Source organism: Cricetulus griseus, chromosome 2 (genome assembly GCF_003668045.3).
Source record: "Cricetulus griseus strain 17A/GY chromosome 2, alternate assembly CriGri-PICRH-1.0, whole genome shotgun sequence".
Taxonomy (NCBI): Eukaryota; Metazoa; Chordata; class Mammalia; order Rodentia; family Cricetidae; genus Cricetulus; species Cricetulus griseus.
The window spans coordinates 246,012,781-246,031,721 of NC_048595.1; the positions used below are offsets into that span (position 1 = coordinate 246,012,781).

Sequence of the window (18,941 nt, forward strand, 5' to 3'; positions counted from 1 at the left end):
CAATGAATTATTGGAACATATTTACAGTTTTTGGCATTTTTGAAGATCAAGGTTATATCATAACACCCTACAGATTCTAAACAAGAGGAAACATCTCAACAAAATAGAAAAGCACACAACCTTTCCAAACCTTCATAGGATATAATTTCACAAGTTGTAAGACACTTGTATGCTTTCAAATTAAGCTCTCGGCTTCAAAAAAACATGACAGAGAACCATTTGGCTCTTCAATCAGTCTCATCTAATCCAAGACACCTATAATGTAAGCCAAAGAAATGACTGTATCAATTTTTTTCCCAGAACTTGTGAGTAGCTGAAAATTGCAGGCAAGGCCCTTCTCCTGATTAGGTACATAGTGCTTTGGATGGCATGATTAAGGCCCACACTGCATTCTTACTTTAAAAACTCACCTTGTTTCTGGATCCTTGACAGGGTGAAAGATTTCCATTTCCCGTCATTATGGTTTTGATTGCTGACAACAGAAGCCATTCCTGAGCCCAGATCATAGCTGACTTTTATGCGCCCATCACTGAGCTCTACACTCATGAAGTCCTTCTATTAATAGAGTAAAAATACACCAGTGATTAGATACAGAGAAATATATGGGTTTTCACTTTTTATGGGGTTTACAAAAGGGCCTTGTGGCTAGAGTGCTGCATGTGTCACTCTGTGACAGAAACACATTTCGGAAATAGAACTAGTGTTACTATTTATTTATTTATTTATTTATTTATTTATTTATTTGCTTGTGAGTGTGAGATGTTGTAGTGCAGATGGCCAAAATCAAATTACTGGGACATATTCTCTCATGATGGTGGTGCAAAGTGGTTTCCTTTGAAAAATGTTAAGATCCACAAATAAATTTACTAAAGAAATGTGGACCTGAGGCAAATGATGCCAAGGAGTATTTAGAAATATCTTTCGGCATAGGTCTCTCAAATAAAGCTAAGGAACTAGGATTGTTGCTACATAATTCTATTACGGGGAAATTATCACTGGATGCTTCTCATAAAGAGTTACACACATAATGACTAAGCTGTCTCCTGGTTAAATCATCACTGAAACAATACAAGCATTTTCTGCATCATTCTTGGCTACTACACAACCATTATAGACTCCCTTTATGTTTAACTGATAATTTTACCAATAACTAATAATTGTATTGGTATTCTTCAAAAACAAAAACAAACAAACAAACAAAAAACAACATAGCAAAAACATTTCCCATTCTCCATGTTACCAGGTCTCGTGTGGCAAGATACATCAGGAGAGCACTTGATGAAAATGTCCGGAACTTGAACATGACTGTGGAGATGTTGGGGTACCAGCGGATGGGGCGGCTCACTAATGCATAGCCTTCTCCATCAAACTGAATAGTCCCCTCACTGTCTTCCACTTGTGGGCTGAAAAGAGACATTGCACACCAGTTTGACCTGCTTGGTCTGTCATCCTTCAGTGAACCAGACTGTCTCCTAGGATGGGATGACAAGCTGCTGCAGGACAGAAACTATCTCAATCATGGCACATGTCCTTCTCACCTCCACCTCTACTCAACACAATCTTAGACTCCAGACCATAATCTTTTACCTAGACTTTGGCATTTTTAGGCAAACAGTTGGTATAAAACTACATAACATTTAAGCACTTCTTAGTGATATTTGTGTACACCTTTAGAATTTGGGATAGACTGAATGTATTATGACACTTCCTGTTTACATAGCATAGTAGAATATAGACCCCCAATCTCTAAATCATCACCATCCAATAAGTTCTTCTTCGACAAATTAAATTCAGACAATGAAAGATGTCTTCATTTTACTTTGTGTTTTAAATTTGTGCTCGTCATTAATGTGTGACTTTAAGAGATTGTCTAGAAGTTATGGGTCCCTACCTATAGCAGTCGTACACTCAGTATCTATGCTAGCCCTTGCTTAATAGATAGCAGTAAACATTTGTGGGTTGAAGGAGATTCTCATGTAGAAAAATGATTCATAGATAATATATGTTCAATACTGGTTTAATTAATGATTAAGATAAATCTTATAAATATAACATTGGAAAAATATTGGCTTTTATCTATCTATGTGGGCCACTGTGTATCTAACCATGCATCCATCTATCCAGCTACATATCTATACACACATCCACTCATCTATTTATCAGTTGTTCTTTCAGAATAAATCTCATTGTGGGGAGAGTTTCTAGACTTTCAACATCTGCATATTAGTCATCATTTTTGATTTTGAGGGTAGAGGGTGTAATGAAAAGTGTGATGGTTTTGTCATAAAACAATTGCCCAAAATATTGTTTTCATGAATTCATGGCTGAGATAAAAATTGTAGAGGATAAAATTGAGTGGGCTGTGTAGGAAGAGCTGTTTCACACTTGTACAAGTTGGCTCGCTCTTGGTTCTTGGTCAGAGAGGATTAAAACAGTAAATATAAGATGAAAGATAATTTTTTCCAGGTGTTTATAAAAAGTCTTAACTTGGAAACTGAGGAACTAAGTTAGCTTATCAATCACATACTTGATAGTAACTTGCCTATTGTTTAGCCTTTCATCATGAAAGCACAGTAAATTCTGGAGTACTGAGCTGTAGGGAGCCGTCCCTGCATTCTCCATTACAAGATGGCGCCTGCATCCGGCAGGCACCGAATGTAAACAAGATTATTGCGCAGGCGCTGGGTAATTTTCCATTCCTTGATCTCTGCCTATTCCGTGGCGTCATATGGCCGGATGAGCTGCAGCCAATCATGGGGTGACACGTCCGAGGCGGCGGTTGCCAGCCTTTATTAGGGGACGGGATTCTTGGCTCAGGGTCTCCGCTCTGGTAAGCTTATGCTCTCCTCTCAAGACGCATTAAAGCTTTCCTGCAGAAGGATCCGAGTGTCCCGTGTATGATTTCTTGCTGGCGAGAAATACAGAGCGTGCGCGGGACACTGAGCTAGAGATAAGAGACTATTACAAGAGACTCCATACACGTCCCTTGCAAATCTCACTAACCAGGACTTTGTATCACCATGGTACTAAGAACATCTCAGGAAAGGGCTGTGAGAGTCTATCACATCCACTTTTTATGTGCTTTGTCCCCAGACATTGTTACTTACTGGTAATGTTAAAATTACCCTGCCGGGCACTGGCGATGAATGACTTTAATCCCATCACTCGGGAGGCAGAGGTAGGTGGATCTCTGTGAGTTCAAGGACAGCCTGGTCTACAAAGCTACATAGAGAAACCTTGACTCGAAAAATCCAAAATAAATAAATAAATAAATAAATAAATAAATAAAATAATATTACCTCAAACAACAAAAATCTCACAATACAATTCTAGACTCAAAAGAGAAGTACCAGTTTATTTTTTATACAAAACTTAACAAAATTTAAGCTCTGGCATTCCTATCTTCTTCTCATTGTTCGTTAGATATCAGATACTCTGTGGACTGCTGGGGAAGCTCACAAAAGCCATTTAACAATTCATGTTGGAATTTTCCAAGCATGACATAAAACTTTAAGTCACTTTTAGATTTCAATGTTCCTTCCAACACTAACAACATTATCTCACTCAAGCAAAAGACAATTTACGGGAAAGAGTTTCAGGCTAGTAGTGAGTCAACATAGAGGTGCAGAAGAGCCACCATCATTCAATTCATTACTGATATTAGTAAGAAAAGGGAAATTCTGCTTGGAATTTGGAGGTGGAAAAAGTTAATTCATTTAGGTATATGTTATACTTCAACATGTAACATTATATCAATTTCTTGTCTATTTTGATCATACTTTTAAAGGAAATGTGCTAAGACCTTTATGTGTAATAAACACAGAGTACCTAATTTTGGCTTTTGTTTCTGTGCTAGACCTGTGTGTCTGGTCAAGTCAGTAAAGAATAAGCCTGCTGGTAGGTTCCAGCCACATCCTATGAACGGTCAGTGCAGAAATGAATGTATATTGTACTTAAAATTTCATTGTAATTTTATGCTTAGATAAATGCATTTTTCTACCAGTTTTTGTATTTAAATCCTAATAAGGCATTTTATATTTAAGAAAAATGAGTTATTCCCCAACTGATAGTCCAAGCATTACAACTGCATCCTTTATATTATTTATCTAAAATAGCAACTTCCTAAGACTGACATTCTAATGTCTCTACCTCCTGTTCCCAGCCTATCTCCTGTAGACTTATCTTTTATCTTTCTCACAAAATCAATTTTGTTCTTTAAGTTGCATGATTGGTCTTTATGTAAAAATGCAACAATGTTTTCTCAAAGGAAAACAAAGAACAATACCTAGAGTTCTATAAATATTATTGTTACAAATAAACAGTCAATTGGGACAACAGTGCTTCAGGAGACCACTCAGAACTTATGCAACTATAAAATCAAAGCGTATTAAAGAACAACAGCAACGCTAATCAAAGTAATTTCACAAAGCAAAAAGATACTTAAACAATTCTATATTTTGGAAATTTTGTATGTAAACATAGAACTTTAAAAGATAAGGGTAGTTTGCCAGATAGATGCATGAGGAAGGTGTCCTAATTAGTATTTTGTCCTTGAAATAAGTTAAGAGTCATTTGGGGAGAAATCATATCAACCGAGAAAATCTCTCCACCAGGGTGGCCCATGGTCAAGCCCATGCTTTTCTTGTTTTGTTTTTGTTTGTTTGTTTTTTCTTGATTAATGGTTGATGTGGGATGTCCTTTTCCCTTCCCTGGGCATGTGATCCTGGATACTATAAGAAAATAAGTTGAGAAAGCCATGGGGAGCAATCCAGTAAGCAACACTCACTCCTCTGTGACTTCTGCTTCAGTTCCTACCTCTAGGTTCCTCCCCTGCTTGAGTTCTTGCTTTGGCTTCCTTTAATGATAGACTGTGATGTAAGCTGAGATAAACCCTTTCATTCCCAAGTCATTTTAGTCATGGTGTTTTATTATCAGTGATAGAGACCAAACTAAACAGGAGGGTCAATACTGCATGGAGGTGGGGCTTAGTCAAATACATTATGGGAGAGAACTGGGCATCAACTCTCTCTGGACTCTCCACATTCTACTTGGCTTGACACATGCAGTTCACCTTAGGGAGGTAGGCTGCTTCCTCCACAAAGTAGATTTCCAGACTTACACTTTATACCCCATTCAAAGGGATTTTTAAAGTTGTGCTCTATAATTTTGCTTATTAATCTTTTTCCCCTCCTTGTGATACACCTTTTGATGACTGAGTTTGAATTGAATTCTTCCTAGTCTCAGAAAGTTGGAAGTATAAATTCTCCAGATAATACATTACATATTGAAGTTGTTTTTTTACACAGATGATAATGTGGTAGTTTTACAAACTGTCCATGACAGATGATGATTTGGTTTTTGGATAATCAGGCACATTCATCCTGTGGTGTGTGGCTACATGTATTTCAAGATGAATGTGACCCAACACATTTGTAGATGACATTATCATACTGCAATGTCAAGTGGTTTGATAGTTCTGAAAGATTTTCTTTTACTACTGTTAATAATCTTCTAAAAATCACAGTTAGAAAACTAGCAAAGAAATGTTTAGGGCAAGACTGGACCTCATGCCTCAGGCTGGTGCTGGATTTATAATCTTCCTAGCTCTGCATTCCTGGTGCTGGGATTAGAGGCATGTACAAGCAAATTTTGCATTGTTTTTGGTGAGTTGAGAGAATTTTATAGACAGCTTCCCGTATTCTATGTCAACATGTTCTGTATAAAACCATGTTAAGTATGTCAAACTTTCACCCCGTCTTAACACCATGTTGATAAGGTTGTGATACCAGAAGAAGGGTATCAAAACTTAACAGAGGTATTTTGGAGACTCTTTTTGAGCAAATTTAGGAGCTATTTAGAAAACAAAAAGTACAATATGCTTTGCTGTGTTAATGGGACTTGGGGTTTGGAAATGCTCATGCGCTCTTTAAATTTGAAATAAAAGCACAAACGGCTTAGTACTTCTGAATTATTATGCATTTTTACATCAATCCTCCAGGTATTTAATGTATTCTCCAGAGATTTACTATAATTAAATAATTTTTAGACTCAAATGACTAGGGGGTTCTATATTTTTATGCTGTGAAATTTCCTACTTTTTGGTCTTTTTTTAATACTCTCTACTCAGGTTCATATAAAACTATTATTTCTTGCATATGCACTTTATGCTGGATATGCTTTAGAATCATGTTTGTTCTGGATTCTTTTTCTTTTACATTTGATGCCATGTATTATGGCACTTCTTCCTGCACTGACTTTGTACCTGTTATCCCCCTGCCACACACTCCTTAAGCAGCATCTCAAAGTCCTTCGGTTATCCCTGAAAGCACCTGTAGGATCAGATGTCAATTTGAAATGTCCTACAGGAAAAGAAATGTAAGCTAGGTTTCTGCATGTATGCTTAATCAGTTTGGGGAGTACTCGCCTTATAAAATAATAATTATGCCCAGAAGTCATTAATAGATAAGCAAACTCTCCTGGCCATGAATAGACACTGGCATATAGGAAGAGGCTAGTCTTAATTGACTGGGGTTCAAATTGCTCATCTGTGCAGATTTTATGAAAACACATGGCTGTGTAAATGCATTGAAGGGCACACTCAAGGTCCTTGGAAAATGCCTGCACAGGTTGGGCCGGGACATGAAGTCTCACTCACTTTTTGTAAATCCATAGAAAGCATCATCAACCCTATTCTACATCATCATAGATGGATACAGAATAAAATGCAAACTGTGTGATGCACAGAACAGATCTTCTCATCTAAACTCACCTGACAGTGCAGCCTTTGCAGTCCCCTTCTTTTTCCCGGAAGTTCCATAAGCCTATAGGTTTGTTGTCAAAGTATGTTTCTCCCATACAGCCAGTGAATGTAATCACACGTACAGCATCGGCTTTCTGCAGGGACACATGTGATATTTGTTAGAGTCAAGGATTTCACAAATTGAAGTAGTTGTGACTTATTCGCAACAAAAGGCAGAATAGCTCTTATCTGTTCTGTATGACAATCTTGACAGTTTTTTTATGGCATAGTATGCCCTCGAAGCTACTACAGGATAGGTCAAAAAGGGAAAAGCTCAGATATTTCATCAATGAGTCTTGGCTATCTACATAGTACCTAAAATGGAACTTCATTTACATGTATTATCTCTATTAGCAAAAGCAATTGTCCTTTTTTATCCCCTAGTGTTTTGTTAATAACTTCTCTACAATGTATAGTCCTTAGATTCTGAAGTATCTGACAAAAAAAGGGTGTAGTATTTTACATAACATACACACATCCTTCCATATACTTCAAACGATCTCTAGATTACATAATAAACCTAAATCAATGCAATATAAATTCTGTGTGATTAGCTGTCACACTATATTATTTACCAAAAGAGAAAGAGAAAACATCTGTACATTTTCAATGTAGGTGCAGTTTTATTTTTCAAATATTTTTCATTCTTCATTCGTTGAGTCTGAGGATGGAAAGCCCATGCATACTTGTGGCAGAAATAAATGACTTCCCAGCTTATAACCTTAGGCTAGCTACTGCTTCTCCACAGATGCCTGCCACTTGGGATCATCGTAAGAAATAGATTATTTCTGCTTCTAAATCCAATGCCTAGTGCAGACAAGTGTGTATTAAGAAGTATTACGTGGATATTGTTTACCTTGGGCAAATCTGCCCTACAACACACTAAGATATTTTTCCGAGAGGTCATAGAGATCTTAGTGATGTAGGTTATATCATATACATGAATTAAACTGCAACAGTATTAATCTAAGGAAGTAGTCCTCAACCTTCCTCATCATGTGACCCTTTAGTACAGTTTCTGGTGTTGTGGTGGCCCTCAACCATACAATTATTTTCATTGCTACTCTTAACTGTAATTTTTCTATTCTTATGAATCATTGTGTAATTAGCTGTGTTTTCTGATGACCTTAGGTGACCCCTAAGGAGCCAAGACCAACAGGTAGAGAATTGCTGATAGAGTTTTCATTCGCTGACAGTAGGCCTCCATCTCAAGAGAATGAGGACAAAGATAGCAACTCTATAAGACAGGATCATATGTATCCACAAAGCTTCTCTTTGCTGCTATCCCCAGCAGGGAGTCTGGGATCTAAGAGGACTTTCATATCATCATCTGTTGAATGTCAGTTCTGGTGTCATTGTCACAGAGGCAGGTCTTCGGCTTGGTGAACGCTACATTCACAAAGGAGGTAAATGACCAGGTCCAAGCTAGAAAACCTTGTTTAAACACCTCTTGTCTCAGCCCTGACTTAGTACAAGTAAGTGGCATAGTTTGCTCCCTGTATCAGAAATTTCCAAAGCTAGCTGTGATGGTTAACTTCGTTGCCAGCTTAAAAAGGATTTAGAGCCATCATGGAAATTCACTTTTGAGTGTGTTTTAGGGTATTTCCAGAAAGGTTTAAGTGAACAGAGAAGACCCACCCTAAATATTGGTGACACCATCCCATAGCCTGGTATCCTGGATATGTTGTGTCAACTTGACACAAACTACAGTTATCTGGGATTAGGAACCGCTGTTAAGAAAACTCCTCCATCAGATTGGCTGTAGGCAAGTCTGTCCCGCACTTTCTCGACTAATAATTGATGTGCGTAAGCCCAGCTCACTGAGGTTGTGCCACTTCTGGGAAGGTGGTCTTTGTTGCGTAAGAAAGCAGACTGAACAATGTGGGGAACCAGTCAGTAAGCCTCTGCTTCAGTTTCTGCTTTCAAGTTCCTTTCTTGCTTGAGTCCCTGCCTTGACTTTCCTCAGGGTTGCACTATGAGCAGACATGCAAGCTAAATAAACTCTTTGTCTCCCAAGTTAATTTTGGTCGTGGTCTTTATCACAGCATAAAAAAATTACATTAGGACAAGTGTGTTCCCAGACAGAATTTAAAAAAAAAGAGAGAGAAAGAAAATAGAATACCAGCTTCCTCTTCTCTCTGTTCCTGACTTTGAAATCAGTGGGAGAAACGACTTCACACCCCTGCAACCATGCCTTCCTCTACCCTCTAGGATGGGTGTACCCCCAGACCATGAGCCAAAATAAACCCTTCCTTCTTCAATTTGTTGTTTTTGTTTTGTCATGTATTTGGTCACAGCTACCAGAAGTCTACCTCTATGTGAATTATCTAGTAAAAAGAGCAGATGGAGATTTTTCACAAAAATGAGAAGATGGGCTGGACATTGGTGGCACACGCCTTTAATCCCAGCACTCATGAGGCAGAGGAGGGGGATCTCTGTGAGTTCGAGGCCAGCCTGCTCTACAGAGACAGTGCCAGGATAGGCTCCAAAGCTACACAGAGAAACCCTGTCTTGAAAAAAAAAAAAGAGAAGATGGTGAAGAGAAGCTGAAGTATTCTGGTCATAGCTTTAGTTCTAACATTAACAACATGCATCTCTTCCCAGTACTATGACCACACAGAGGAACTGGGGACAAAGGCCAATAGATGTTAATTGAGATTAGGAGTGGTGGCTTCTTACTCCATGTTCAAATCTAATTACTTTCACTAATGATTATGTAACATGTTCAAAATATTTGAGTTCTTTCTTCTTTAGCCTTCTTCATTATGAAATAAGGAGGATTTTAATATTGACCCTGCTTTGAGTGTGTGCATCTCTCTCTCTCTCTCTCTCTCTCTCTCTCTCTCTCTCTCTCTCTCTCTCTGTGTGTGTGTGTGTATACACATGTGTGCACGTGCTGCATTCCTATGTGTGAGCACAGGTGTATGAGTACCAGTGTAGTGACCAGAAGACATCCTTGTCAGTTCTCACCTTCTACCTTGTTTGAAATGGGGCCTCCATGTTGTTTGCTGCTGCACAAACTGGGCTAGCTGGCCACTGAGCTTTTGAAGAGTCTCCTGTCTGGTGGTTACATTATGAGGGTAGGGTCTCCATGAGTGGGATTGTGACCTTGCACAAAAGACTCAAGGAGACACAATTACCCCTTCTCATATGGGAGCACATTATAAGACAGAGCCTTACATGTCTAAAGGGCTCACATTAAATACCAGCCTATTGGTACCTTGATCCAGTTTCTAGAACAGAGAAAAATTTGTTTATTGATTACATACAACTTGGTTTTATGATAGTTTGTTAGAGTAGCCAAAATACATTAAGACATTTTATATTAAATATGAATATTAAATAATATTAAATAATATTAAGTAAATTGTTTGAATGTGACTTAGCATATAGTGAGGATTATAAAATGTTATCGGACTTTCCTATTGTTTCTGTTAATGTGCAAGTGAGGCATATGTTCTCACTGCTCTTTTGTAGTGAAGAACACTGAAGCCCAAAAGGTTACATGCCTGTTTTACCTAAGGGCATATTTGATAGGTGGTAGAGAGAGAGAAATGCAAACCAGATATTATTTCAAAATTCATGACCTTAATTTTTCTTTCAGGGAGCATAGAAAGTTGTCAATATGACTACATATTGCTATGTACTATATATATATTCACAAGTAATTCTATGGAGTGAGGGTGAGTGTGCAGCTGTGGAACCAACTCCCATATTTTAGAGTCATGTTTTTTGCATGCAGCCAACAAATTAGCTTCACGCTCTATGAGAGTTGTGTTCTCAAGAATATGGGGTCACCCTGGATTTTTACACTTTGTTGCTAGTCTCATCCCAGGGTGATTTTTGACAAGCTCAGGATTATCCATTATATTTGGTTGTGTTCCTGCATCTCACCCACAGGTCGAATTTCCACACCTAATTCCATCTAATTAACATAAGCTTCTTTCAGATGCAAGCACTCTGCAATTTGAAATGCACAAGGACCTGCCATGAAGCAATTATGAATATTAAGTGTGTTGCTCCAAAGGATGAGGAGAAGAGCAACTTAAAACTTTTAAAGTAGATCATGATTTGAAAGTGTATGGCCCCTATGATATTTCCTGAAGATTCACAAATCTTTTAATTAGATGTATGAACTTTATAACACTTCACTTTTATAAATCATAAATTGATTGCAAAAATGATGCATATTTAAGAAACACTTTGCTTTTGAAGTGACTGAAAAAACAAAGAATGCCAAAAATGAATGTCACAGTTAAGGAATAAACTACTATTGAAGGCTTAGAAATATGGTACTTCCAGATTTGAATGTTCACAACTCAAAGATGGAAGTTCTGTTGGGTGTTATGACACATACCTGTCATCGTAACAGCTGGGAGGCTGAGACAGGAGGATTACAAGTTCCAAGCAGGCTTTGGCTACACAGTAAGACCATGTCTCAAAAAATAAAGCAGAACAAAGAGAAACCAAACATCAGAGCAGAAAGATCTTTAAATTGATGGTTTCACAAACACAAGTTAAGAAAACATGGGCAGGTGTTTTCAGCGTTCTCCACAGCATCTCTTAGTTGTCTACAAAGGGAGAGAATGGATGGGAGGAAGCCCATTACCTTTATTTTCCCAGTCAGGCCGCCAACAAACAGCATTGCATTTGCATCGACATCTAGAATAGTGTACCCAGGAGGGGACACCGAGTGGTAGGTGCTGGGTATAATGCTAGCTTTGGGTCCATCTAGAGCTCTCACAGAAATAGAACCATTTCTTCCCGTTCTTCAAGCATACATGTGCATTGGAAGAAAAGCAAAGAAAATACAAAAAATGAGATATGAATCATAGTCTATCACCTTCAGATTTCAAAGACATAAGATAAAATGTCTTGTTGGAATACTTCCACGAACTGTGTGTTCAGGTCTAAGTCTTGTGAAGTCAGCATTTCTCAAGCCACTATAAAGATCTGATCTTACCATCACATTCAAACAAGGAAAGAAAAGTATAACCTAATTCTGCATATGGCCATCGATAAGAAAGGACAGCATCAGTTAGGGGATAGACTTATAAAGACAGCATTTCCTTGTTGCTTTACACAATAATTTTTCACTTTATAAGATGCGAAACTTAAATTTTATGACTTCCTTTAGTATTTTGGAGAATATAATTTGGCAAATAGAGTCCTAGTGAGCCACCCTTATACAGCACAAGCTACATAAATTTTTTGTTTTGTTTTGTTTTTCGAGACAGGGTTTCTCTGTGGCTTTGGAGCCTGTCCTGGCACTCTCTCTTGTAGACCAGGCTGGTTTCAAACTCACAGAGATATGCCTGCCCCTGCCTCCCAACTGCTGGGATTAAAGCCGTGCGCCACCAATGCCCGGCATAAGTCTCGTAATTTGCCTCAATTTCGTTATAATGGACCTTAATTCATTGAAGTAGTCTTCCCAGAGTTGTAGGTTTCATTGTTGTGGCATACCATCTTAATGTATAGAATGCTAGTCTGATGAGTTGTGGAAATATTCTTTTAAATTCAGTTTTAAAAACTTTGAAAGCCATTATCATTTTATTTCATTTTCTTTTTTTAAGTGATTGATTTCCATGAGTTGTTAAATATGAAAATCTGTTCTCTTCTGAGACAAGCAGTCATAACAAAAGTTCCTTATAACCCTCTCCCTTCTGTCTCATTTTGGTAGACTTTCTCTTTGAGGAGGCAGAGCTAAGTGAACTATGTGGGAACAAAGAATGGATTTGTGTTCTTGAATAGAATGAGTCTCTTCTGATTGAACGGTACTTTGTGAGAATAAATGTCTTTAAACCAAGCAAAGTCCTCAATCACTCCAACAGTAACATGGCTGTGAGCATGGCTTTATCCTTCCTTCCTTTCCATCCCCATTTAAAATGGTATGGGTGAATCTTCCATGTTAGATAGGGGACCCAGTATTTTGATGAAGAATAGGCCCAAGGTCATAGTTACTAGATGTAACTAGAAGGAGAACTGAGCACACAATAATAATAATGGGCATTTTTATGCTCTTTTGTATGTTTAATAAGAACAAGTAGCTGTATTTTTTCTTTTTGTCTCCTCAGGTGAGGTAAGATGTCTGGGACAGCTTTTCTTGATCCATGCCATCTCTTAGCAGAAAACAGATTAAGGAGTTAAATTGGCTGGCTTAAATCTTGAATACATGTCTTTTCCTAAGAGGAATGACAAATGCACTTTTGCACACATTTATACATATAGTAGATAACATTTGCACACATGGACACTCATATTGAAATGGCCACAGAATTTTTCTCATGAGCTAGGAATTTACTTCAAAACATTGCCATCCAGTTATCTTACTCTTTCCTGAGAATTTACCTCGATGCTTCAATACGGTACCAATATGAGTCATCGATGGTCAAATCTGGATACTCTACACGGCCAACTCCAGATCCAACATCCCAGAGGAAGCTGACTTTGCCTTTACGCATTTCTATAGCAAGAAAGTCAATCTAGATCAAAGAAATATGAAAATAACTGAAAGAAGAAGTGTGAAGTGTTTTCCAGTAACATGTAAAATAACTGGATTGAGAATTCTTCATAGTTATACCAAGACACTGTTTTATCAGAGGTAGATGTGGTAATTTTTAACACAAGGTGAGACAGGCTCCCCAACATGAATAGCAAATGCTAACTTATGATACAACCAGTCTGTTTAAACACCTTATTCACATTGGAAGATGAGAAATCACTTTAAATTTGGAGGGTGAGAGTTTGCATGCACAACTTGTGTAATTTCAGTTTGAATCTTAAATTCAACATATTGCAAGGTTTGCCTTGGTTTGCAATAGTGTACAATTTGTTCTTTGAACTTCATTAATACGAAATATTATTATTATTTCTTAATTTGAGAATAGAAAAGAATCTTTGATTCTTATTAGACTTTTTCATTAATGGCTAGATCTGAAAATATAATGCAAAACAAATATTAGCATGCTGATAAATAAAAAGAAATGTGACTGGATGGGGGAAAGAGTTGTCACTTGTTTATCTTTCTAAATTAACTCAAACTACAAACATTTGTCAGCTAAGATTCTGAGATTTCAGACATGAAATCTACATTATACACTTTAGGGGTCATGTTGCTAGACTCTATGTGTTTTCCTCATTGATTAACCTTTGACCTCTACACATACACAGTAGCTTTTAAAAAGTTGAATATCAGACTTACAAATTTGGCACTTCCAAGATAAAAAAGGAGATTGTCAGCAACAGTAGTCTTGACATTGACAACAATGTTATTGTAGCTTCCTTTCTTGATTTCTGGTTTGTATGTTCGAATACAGTCACCTCCCGAAGACACAGATACTTTGATCTTCAAGAAAAACAAAACACAGAATCCTATGACTAAATCTCTCTGTAACTTCGAAGCACAACCCAAACCACCACAAAACCATCATCATTCTTTTCTTTGAAGTAATTTTTCAGTCACCAAATAGTATCATTAAATGTCCACATGTAGACACCATTTTGTAGATTAGGGAGGGCACAGATGATTAGTTCTTTCCCAGCATTTTTCCAATGACCTGCTCACGATTCTTTCCCTTGCTTGTTAGCTTGTTAGGGTGCCAATATTTTTGAAGCATGAAGCTAGCAAATTCTCACCTTCATACCATTCTTTGAAGACACTTTTTCGAGGGTGATTTTATGCAGAGCAAATGGAAATCATCTTCATTGCGGCTATTTGATAAAGAATTTTAATTAAGAATCCCATCTAAGGGGTATCACTTAAAGAGGAATCCAGTTTTTATTCAGTTTTCAAGAGGGTATGACTAGCCCACCCATGCTCTTACAGTTCAAAGAGCCAGACAGAGTTTGTTCTAGATCTCCTAACAATAAGAACATTAATAATTCCTCTCAGAATATATATCTTTCAGAATAAATTACACTTATTATTAAGTTTCCAGGAAATGAGATGGAAATAATTTCCAAATGTCTATCACTACTAATATGTATAACAGCTCCTTTTCCTTCTGAATAGTACTTCAAAAATTACTATAAATTGCTAAGAAAGGAATTCTTATGTGAATAGACTGGCACTGTTCATGCCAATTTTTACTTCTATTAGAGGAGGCTTCGTTCAGTCACAAATAGCACTATTTGATTATTGGATTTAATTTCTTTTGGGTCAGGTGAAAAATCACCATCAGTGATTACTGCTTTGCTGGTTGCTAGTGCTCAGCAGGGAGAAGGGAAGATATGAGGCCTACTACTGTGCCTCTTGCTCAGGTATCTGTCATATTAGATGTCTGTCTATCTAGCTTCAGGATGCCTACTGACCTTCCTGGTCAGAACTTCCCATTTGTTCATTTCTTCTTGTACCTTTCACTATTCATATAGTTTTCACACTCGAGAAAAACCAACTAATATTGTCATCCACAACTTGTGCAGACCTTGAATATGACTGACTAGGCCAACAAACCACTCTCCATAGTTTGGTAACTTGGAGGAATCTTCAAGAGGCTCATTTTGGGTGTGAGGGTAGGGAGCATTGTAGATCATTTCTGTGGAGGGGAAAACTAGGTGGAGGAGGTTCTAGATGCCAACAGATCTACATTCAAAAAGGAAAAATCAAGGATGACTTTTTGGCTCTGACAAACAGGAAGAGTGACATTTGGGGACTTCTGGGGAAAGAGCAAATCTGATGACTCTTTAGAGTCTTATTTGGCAAGTGTTTCCTCCTCTGGTCTCTGAGCAAATTGTGTTTCTACATAGAGGAAACTGTTCTGCCAAGAAACAGGCTTTGTGTGGTGGTCTGAACTTGCTGTGATCTAGAGAGCCAGCTTAGACTGTTTTATGTCTTTGTCCCCTGCAAAGGTGTAATCTACCCAGATAATGGATGATTCAGGATTGGAGGTCACCTTGGGTCTCAGGATATTTGCTTTGTGTCCCTTATAAGTTAGTCTTGGTTGTGTGATTTCCATTGAGGAAATCCATTCTTTGTTTCTGCTATGATAGCTTCCCTTCTACATGAAGTGCTGAGAGGAGTCAAATCAGAATGAATTTTGGAAATCCTAAGGCAGGGAATGTACAGGTTTTTCTCTGGGTGCTAGCACTATGAAGCAGGTATGCAGCTAGCTTGAGTGGGAAAAAGTCATACAGCAGAACAGCAGCTGTGCAAAGAGTTATCCAGGGCCAGAGATTAAGAGGATAAAACATCAGAAGGGAAAGACCCTATAATGGAGGGTAGTAGAAAAAATGCAGTCATCAGATTTTTTTGATGTTCAAAGAAAAGCATAATATACATGAGTTTTTAGGAATTTGCAGTGAATGAAGCAAAACCTTCAAGAGAAAAGATAGTGGCATTGAGCAAATTTAATATCTGAGGCAGGTTATAAGTGTCATTGATATCCTAAGAGGATCAAAGTGAAGAAGTGAAATATCTGACTGTAATTCATGAATAGAATTAAGTAGTAGATATAGCCATCCCTGGTAGGAAACCATATTCAAAATCATAGAAGGTCTTGAGTAGCAATGGAAAGTAACCATGCGTAGTTTGTTTTATCTTTACTTCATAAATGCATTTATAGGCTTAGTTCTAAAGCCATGTTATCACTGGTTAAATCAGAAATAAATCATGTTTTAGCCAGACATTGATGCTTCAAGCCTTTAATCCCAGCACTTGGGAAGCAGAGGCAGGTGGATCTTTATGCGTTTGAGGCTATCCTGCTCTACAGAGCAAGTTCCAGAACAGGCTTCAAAACAATACAGAGAAACTCTGTCTCAAAAAAAAAAAAAAAAAAAAAAAGAAAGAAATCATGTTTCTCAAAAAGAACCTAATTAAATAATTAATACTCCTTGACTATGGTGGTGTAGATACAATGGTTATATGTAATACAGGGTGACAGGATAAGTTTCAGACCTTGTCTACAGAGCTGTGGCAAAGTAACAGATCATACGGTTGATCTAGCAGAAGGGATGCGTGGTGGTGCCAGATTCGAAGACAGCACCCAAGGGAAATGACAATGCTCAGTTTGGGAACCCAGTTCAAGTGTGTGACCATTTAAAAACCAGGCGTATTCAATCTTACTAGGATTTGCAAACTAAGGTACTCTATTGTGCAGTTTCCATATCCATAAAATCTGAGTCTCGGAAGAAAAGGACAGTGCTATGCCCAGTGTGCCAGGATAATTCTACAAACACAGATCTCATCCACTCATATAAAAACCCACTGGATTTGCTGGTTTTTCTTTCTGAATATTCACTGAATACCTGGAATATTCAAGTAGCCCAACTGTTTACAACTAGACCATAACTACAAATTTATTCTTGAAAATACCACATTTTGACTTCCAGTGGGTGTATGGCTTAGCGGTAGAGCATTTGACTACATATGAAGAACTTAAAATAACTAAATCAAAACATAGCATTTACACATTTCTTTAAAAGAAATGTAAATGAAATCTCTTGGATACACCACTCTTGCAAGAGGCAGGAAAGTTCTGAAACACAAATATTCTGTTGGGATGTTCAGTTCTACCAATTACTATATTTTGGTGTAACTTCATGGTAAGGCTTATGAAATTACCACTAAGAAACCGATGTTTCAAGGTGTTCTGGCACAACATCATTCACTAGCTAATCAACATAAACACAATTAAACATTGTTGGATATCCCACTGCTCTATGGACTGGATTTGCATTGCATTTTTCATCTGATAATTAGGCTATTCATTTAGAAACAGTATTAAGTTACTCAAGTATGCAATCAACAAGCTGAATTAAACCACTTGAAAACAAATGCATTTAGTTCCTTAATTAGGGAATGTCTTACCTGGGCTGGCAAGATAGGTCAGTAGTTAAAGGTATTTGTTGCCAAACCTGACAACCTAATTTTGATTCCAAGGACAAGCCTTGTACCATGTCTCCAGAGAGCTGCCCAGGTTAGGCAGTGTTTGGCAGGATTAGCATTTGGCAAGGATGCCCTAAAAGGCTACTGCTTGAATCTGCAAAGGTAAAGCCTAAGTTTCAATGGAGATCTAAGGATGTTAGACATTCCAGAATCATGAGATTCCCACTGAGGGAAGCTAATGGAATGCAGTAAAGCCAAAGAGAAAAGCTGTCTATGTTGTAGAGTGCAGAGCTGAAGGAGGAGGGGGATTACCCAAGCCCTCTGGAGCTCAGAACATTCCATCATGAATGCCAGATGCTGGACATGGAGTCTCAGGGTTTACTCTTTGCCTTTCTGTGTTTCTGTCTTGCTTCACTCCAATCATTCCTGATCAATCTTCTATTCTTCTTCAGAACAGAAATGCTTTTCCTGCATCAATATTTATTAGAACTATGTATTTTTTTCTCATTTTATGGGGGCTCATTGTTCAGAGATAGTCTTGTGTCACAGAAAAGGCTTTACAATAGAGGTGAAACTGCCAGAGAATTTGGGGACTTTTGAATCTGGGCTGATAACATTTTACACTTAGAAAGCAGAGAGCCGACTAAGAGAGACATACATGGTCCCCCAGAGAAGGCGAAAGGGTCAGATCTCCTGAGCAAATTGGGAGCACGGGGGATGGGGGTAGAGGGAGCTAGGAGAATGAGAAGAGGAGAGGAGGGGTGTGGAGGACATGAGGGATCAGAAAGTTTGAGTCAGGGGAAGAATAGAAGAAAACAAGATAAGAGATACCATAATAGAGGGAGACATTTTAGGTTTAAAGAGAAATTACGAACTGGGGAAATGTCTGGAGATCTACAAAGATGACACCAACTAACAACCTAAGCGACAGAGGAGAGGCTACCTTAAATGCCCTCCCCTGATAATAAGATTGATGACTGACTTATATGCCATCCGATAGCCTTCATCCAGTAGCTGATGGAAGCAGAAGCAGACACTCACAGCTAATCACTGAACTGAACTGGAATCCAGTTGCAGAGAAGGACGAGTGATGAGCAAAGGGGTCCAGACCAGGCTGGTGAAAACCACAGAAACAGCTGACCTGAACAAGGGGGAGCTCTTGGTCCCCTGACTGATAGCTGGGATACCAGCATGGGACTGATCCAGACCCCAGGAACGTGGGTGTCAGTGAGAAGACCTCAGAAATCCATGGGGCCTCCTATAGTAGATCACTAGCATAGGTGGGGACTTTGGGAGCCCATTCCACATAGAGGGATACTC

The 18,941-nt window shown here is 38.2% G+C and overlaps 1 protein-coding gene across 4 annotated transcripts in view; it reads right to left on the minus strand.

The window, feature by feature from the left end:
* LOC100771923 (laminin subunit alpha-2) overlaps window positions 1-18,941 on the minus strand; it is a 541,373-nt gene that overhangs the window by 47,930 nt on the left and 474,502 nt on the right. For all 4 annotated transcript variants that reach the window (XM_035440328.1, XM_027402872.2, XM_027402871.2 and 1 more), the window contains 6 exons: window positions 14,001-14,144; window positions 13,148-13,281; window positions 11,409-11,568; window positions 6,770-6,894; window positions 1,241-1,403; window positions 411-555 (listed from right to left, as the gene is read on the minus strand). In XM_035440328.1, coding sequence (XP_035296219.1) covers window positions 411-555; window positions 1,241-1,403; window positions 6,770-6,894; window positions 11,409-11,568; window positions 13,148-13,281; window positions 14,001-14,144 — 871 coding nt within the window. The remainder of the gene's footprint in view (window positions 1-410; window positions 556-1,240; window positions 1,404-6,769; window positions 6,895-11,408; window positions 11,569-13,147; window positions 13,282-14,000; window positions 14,145-18,941) is intronic.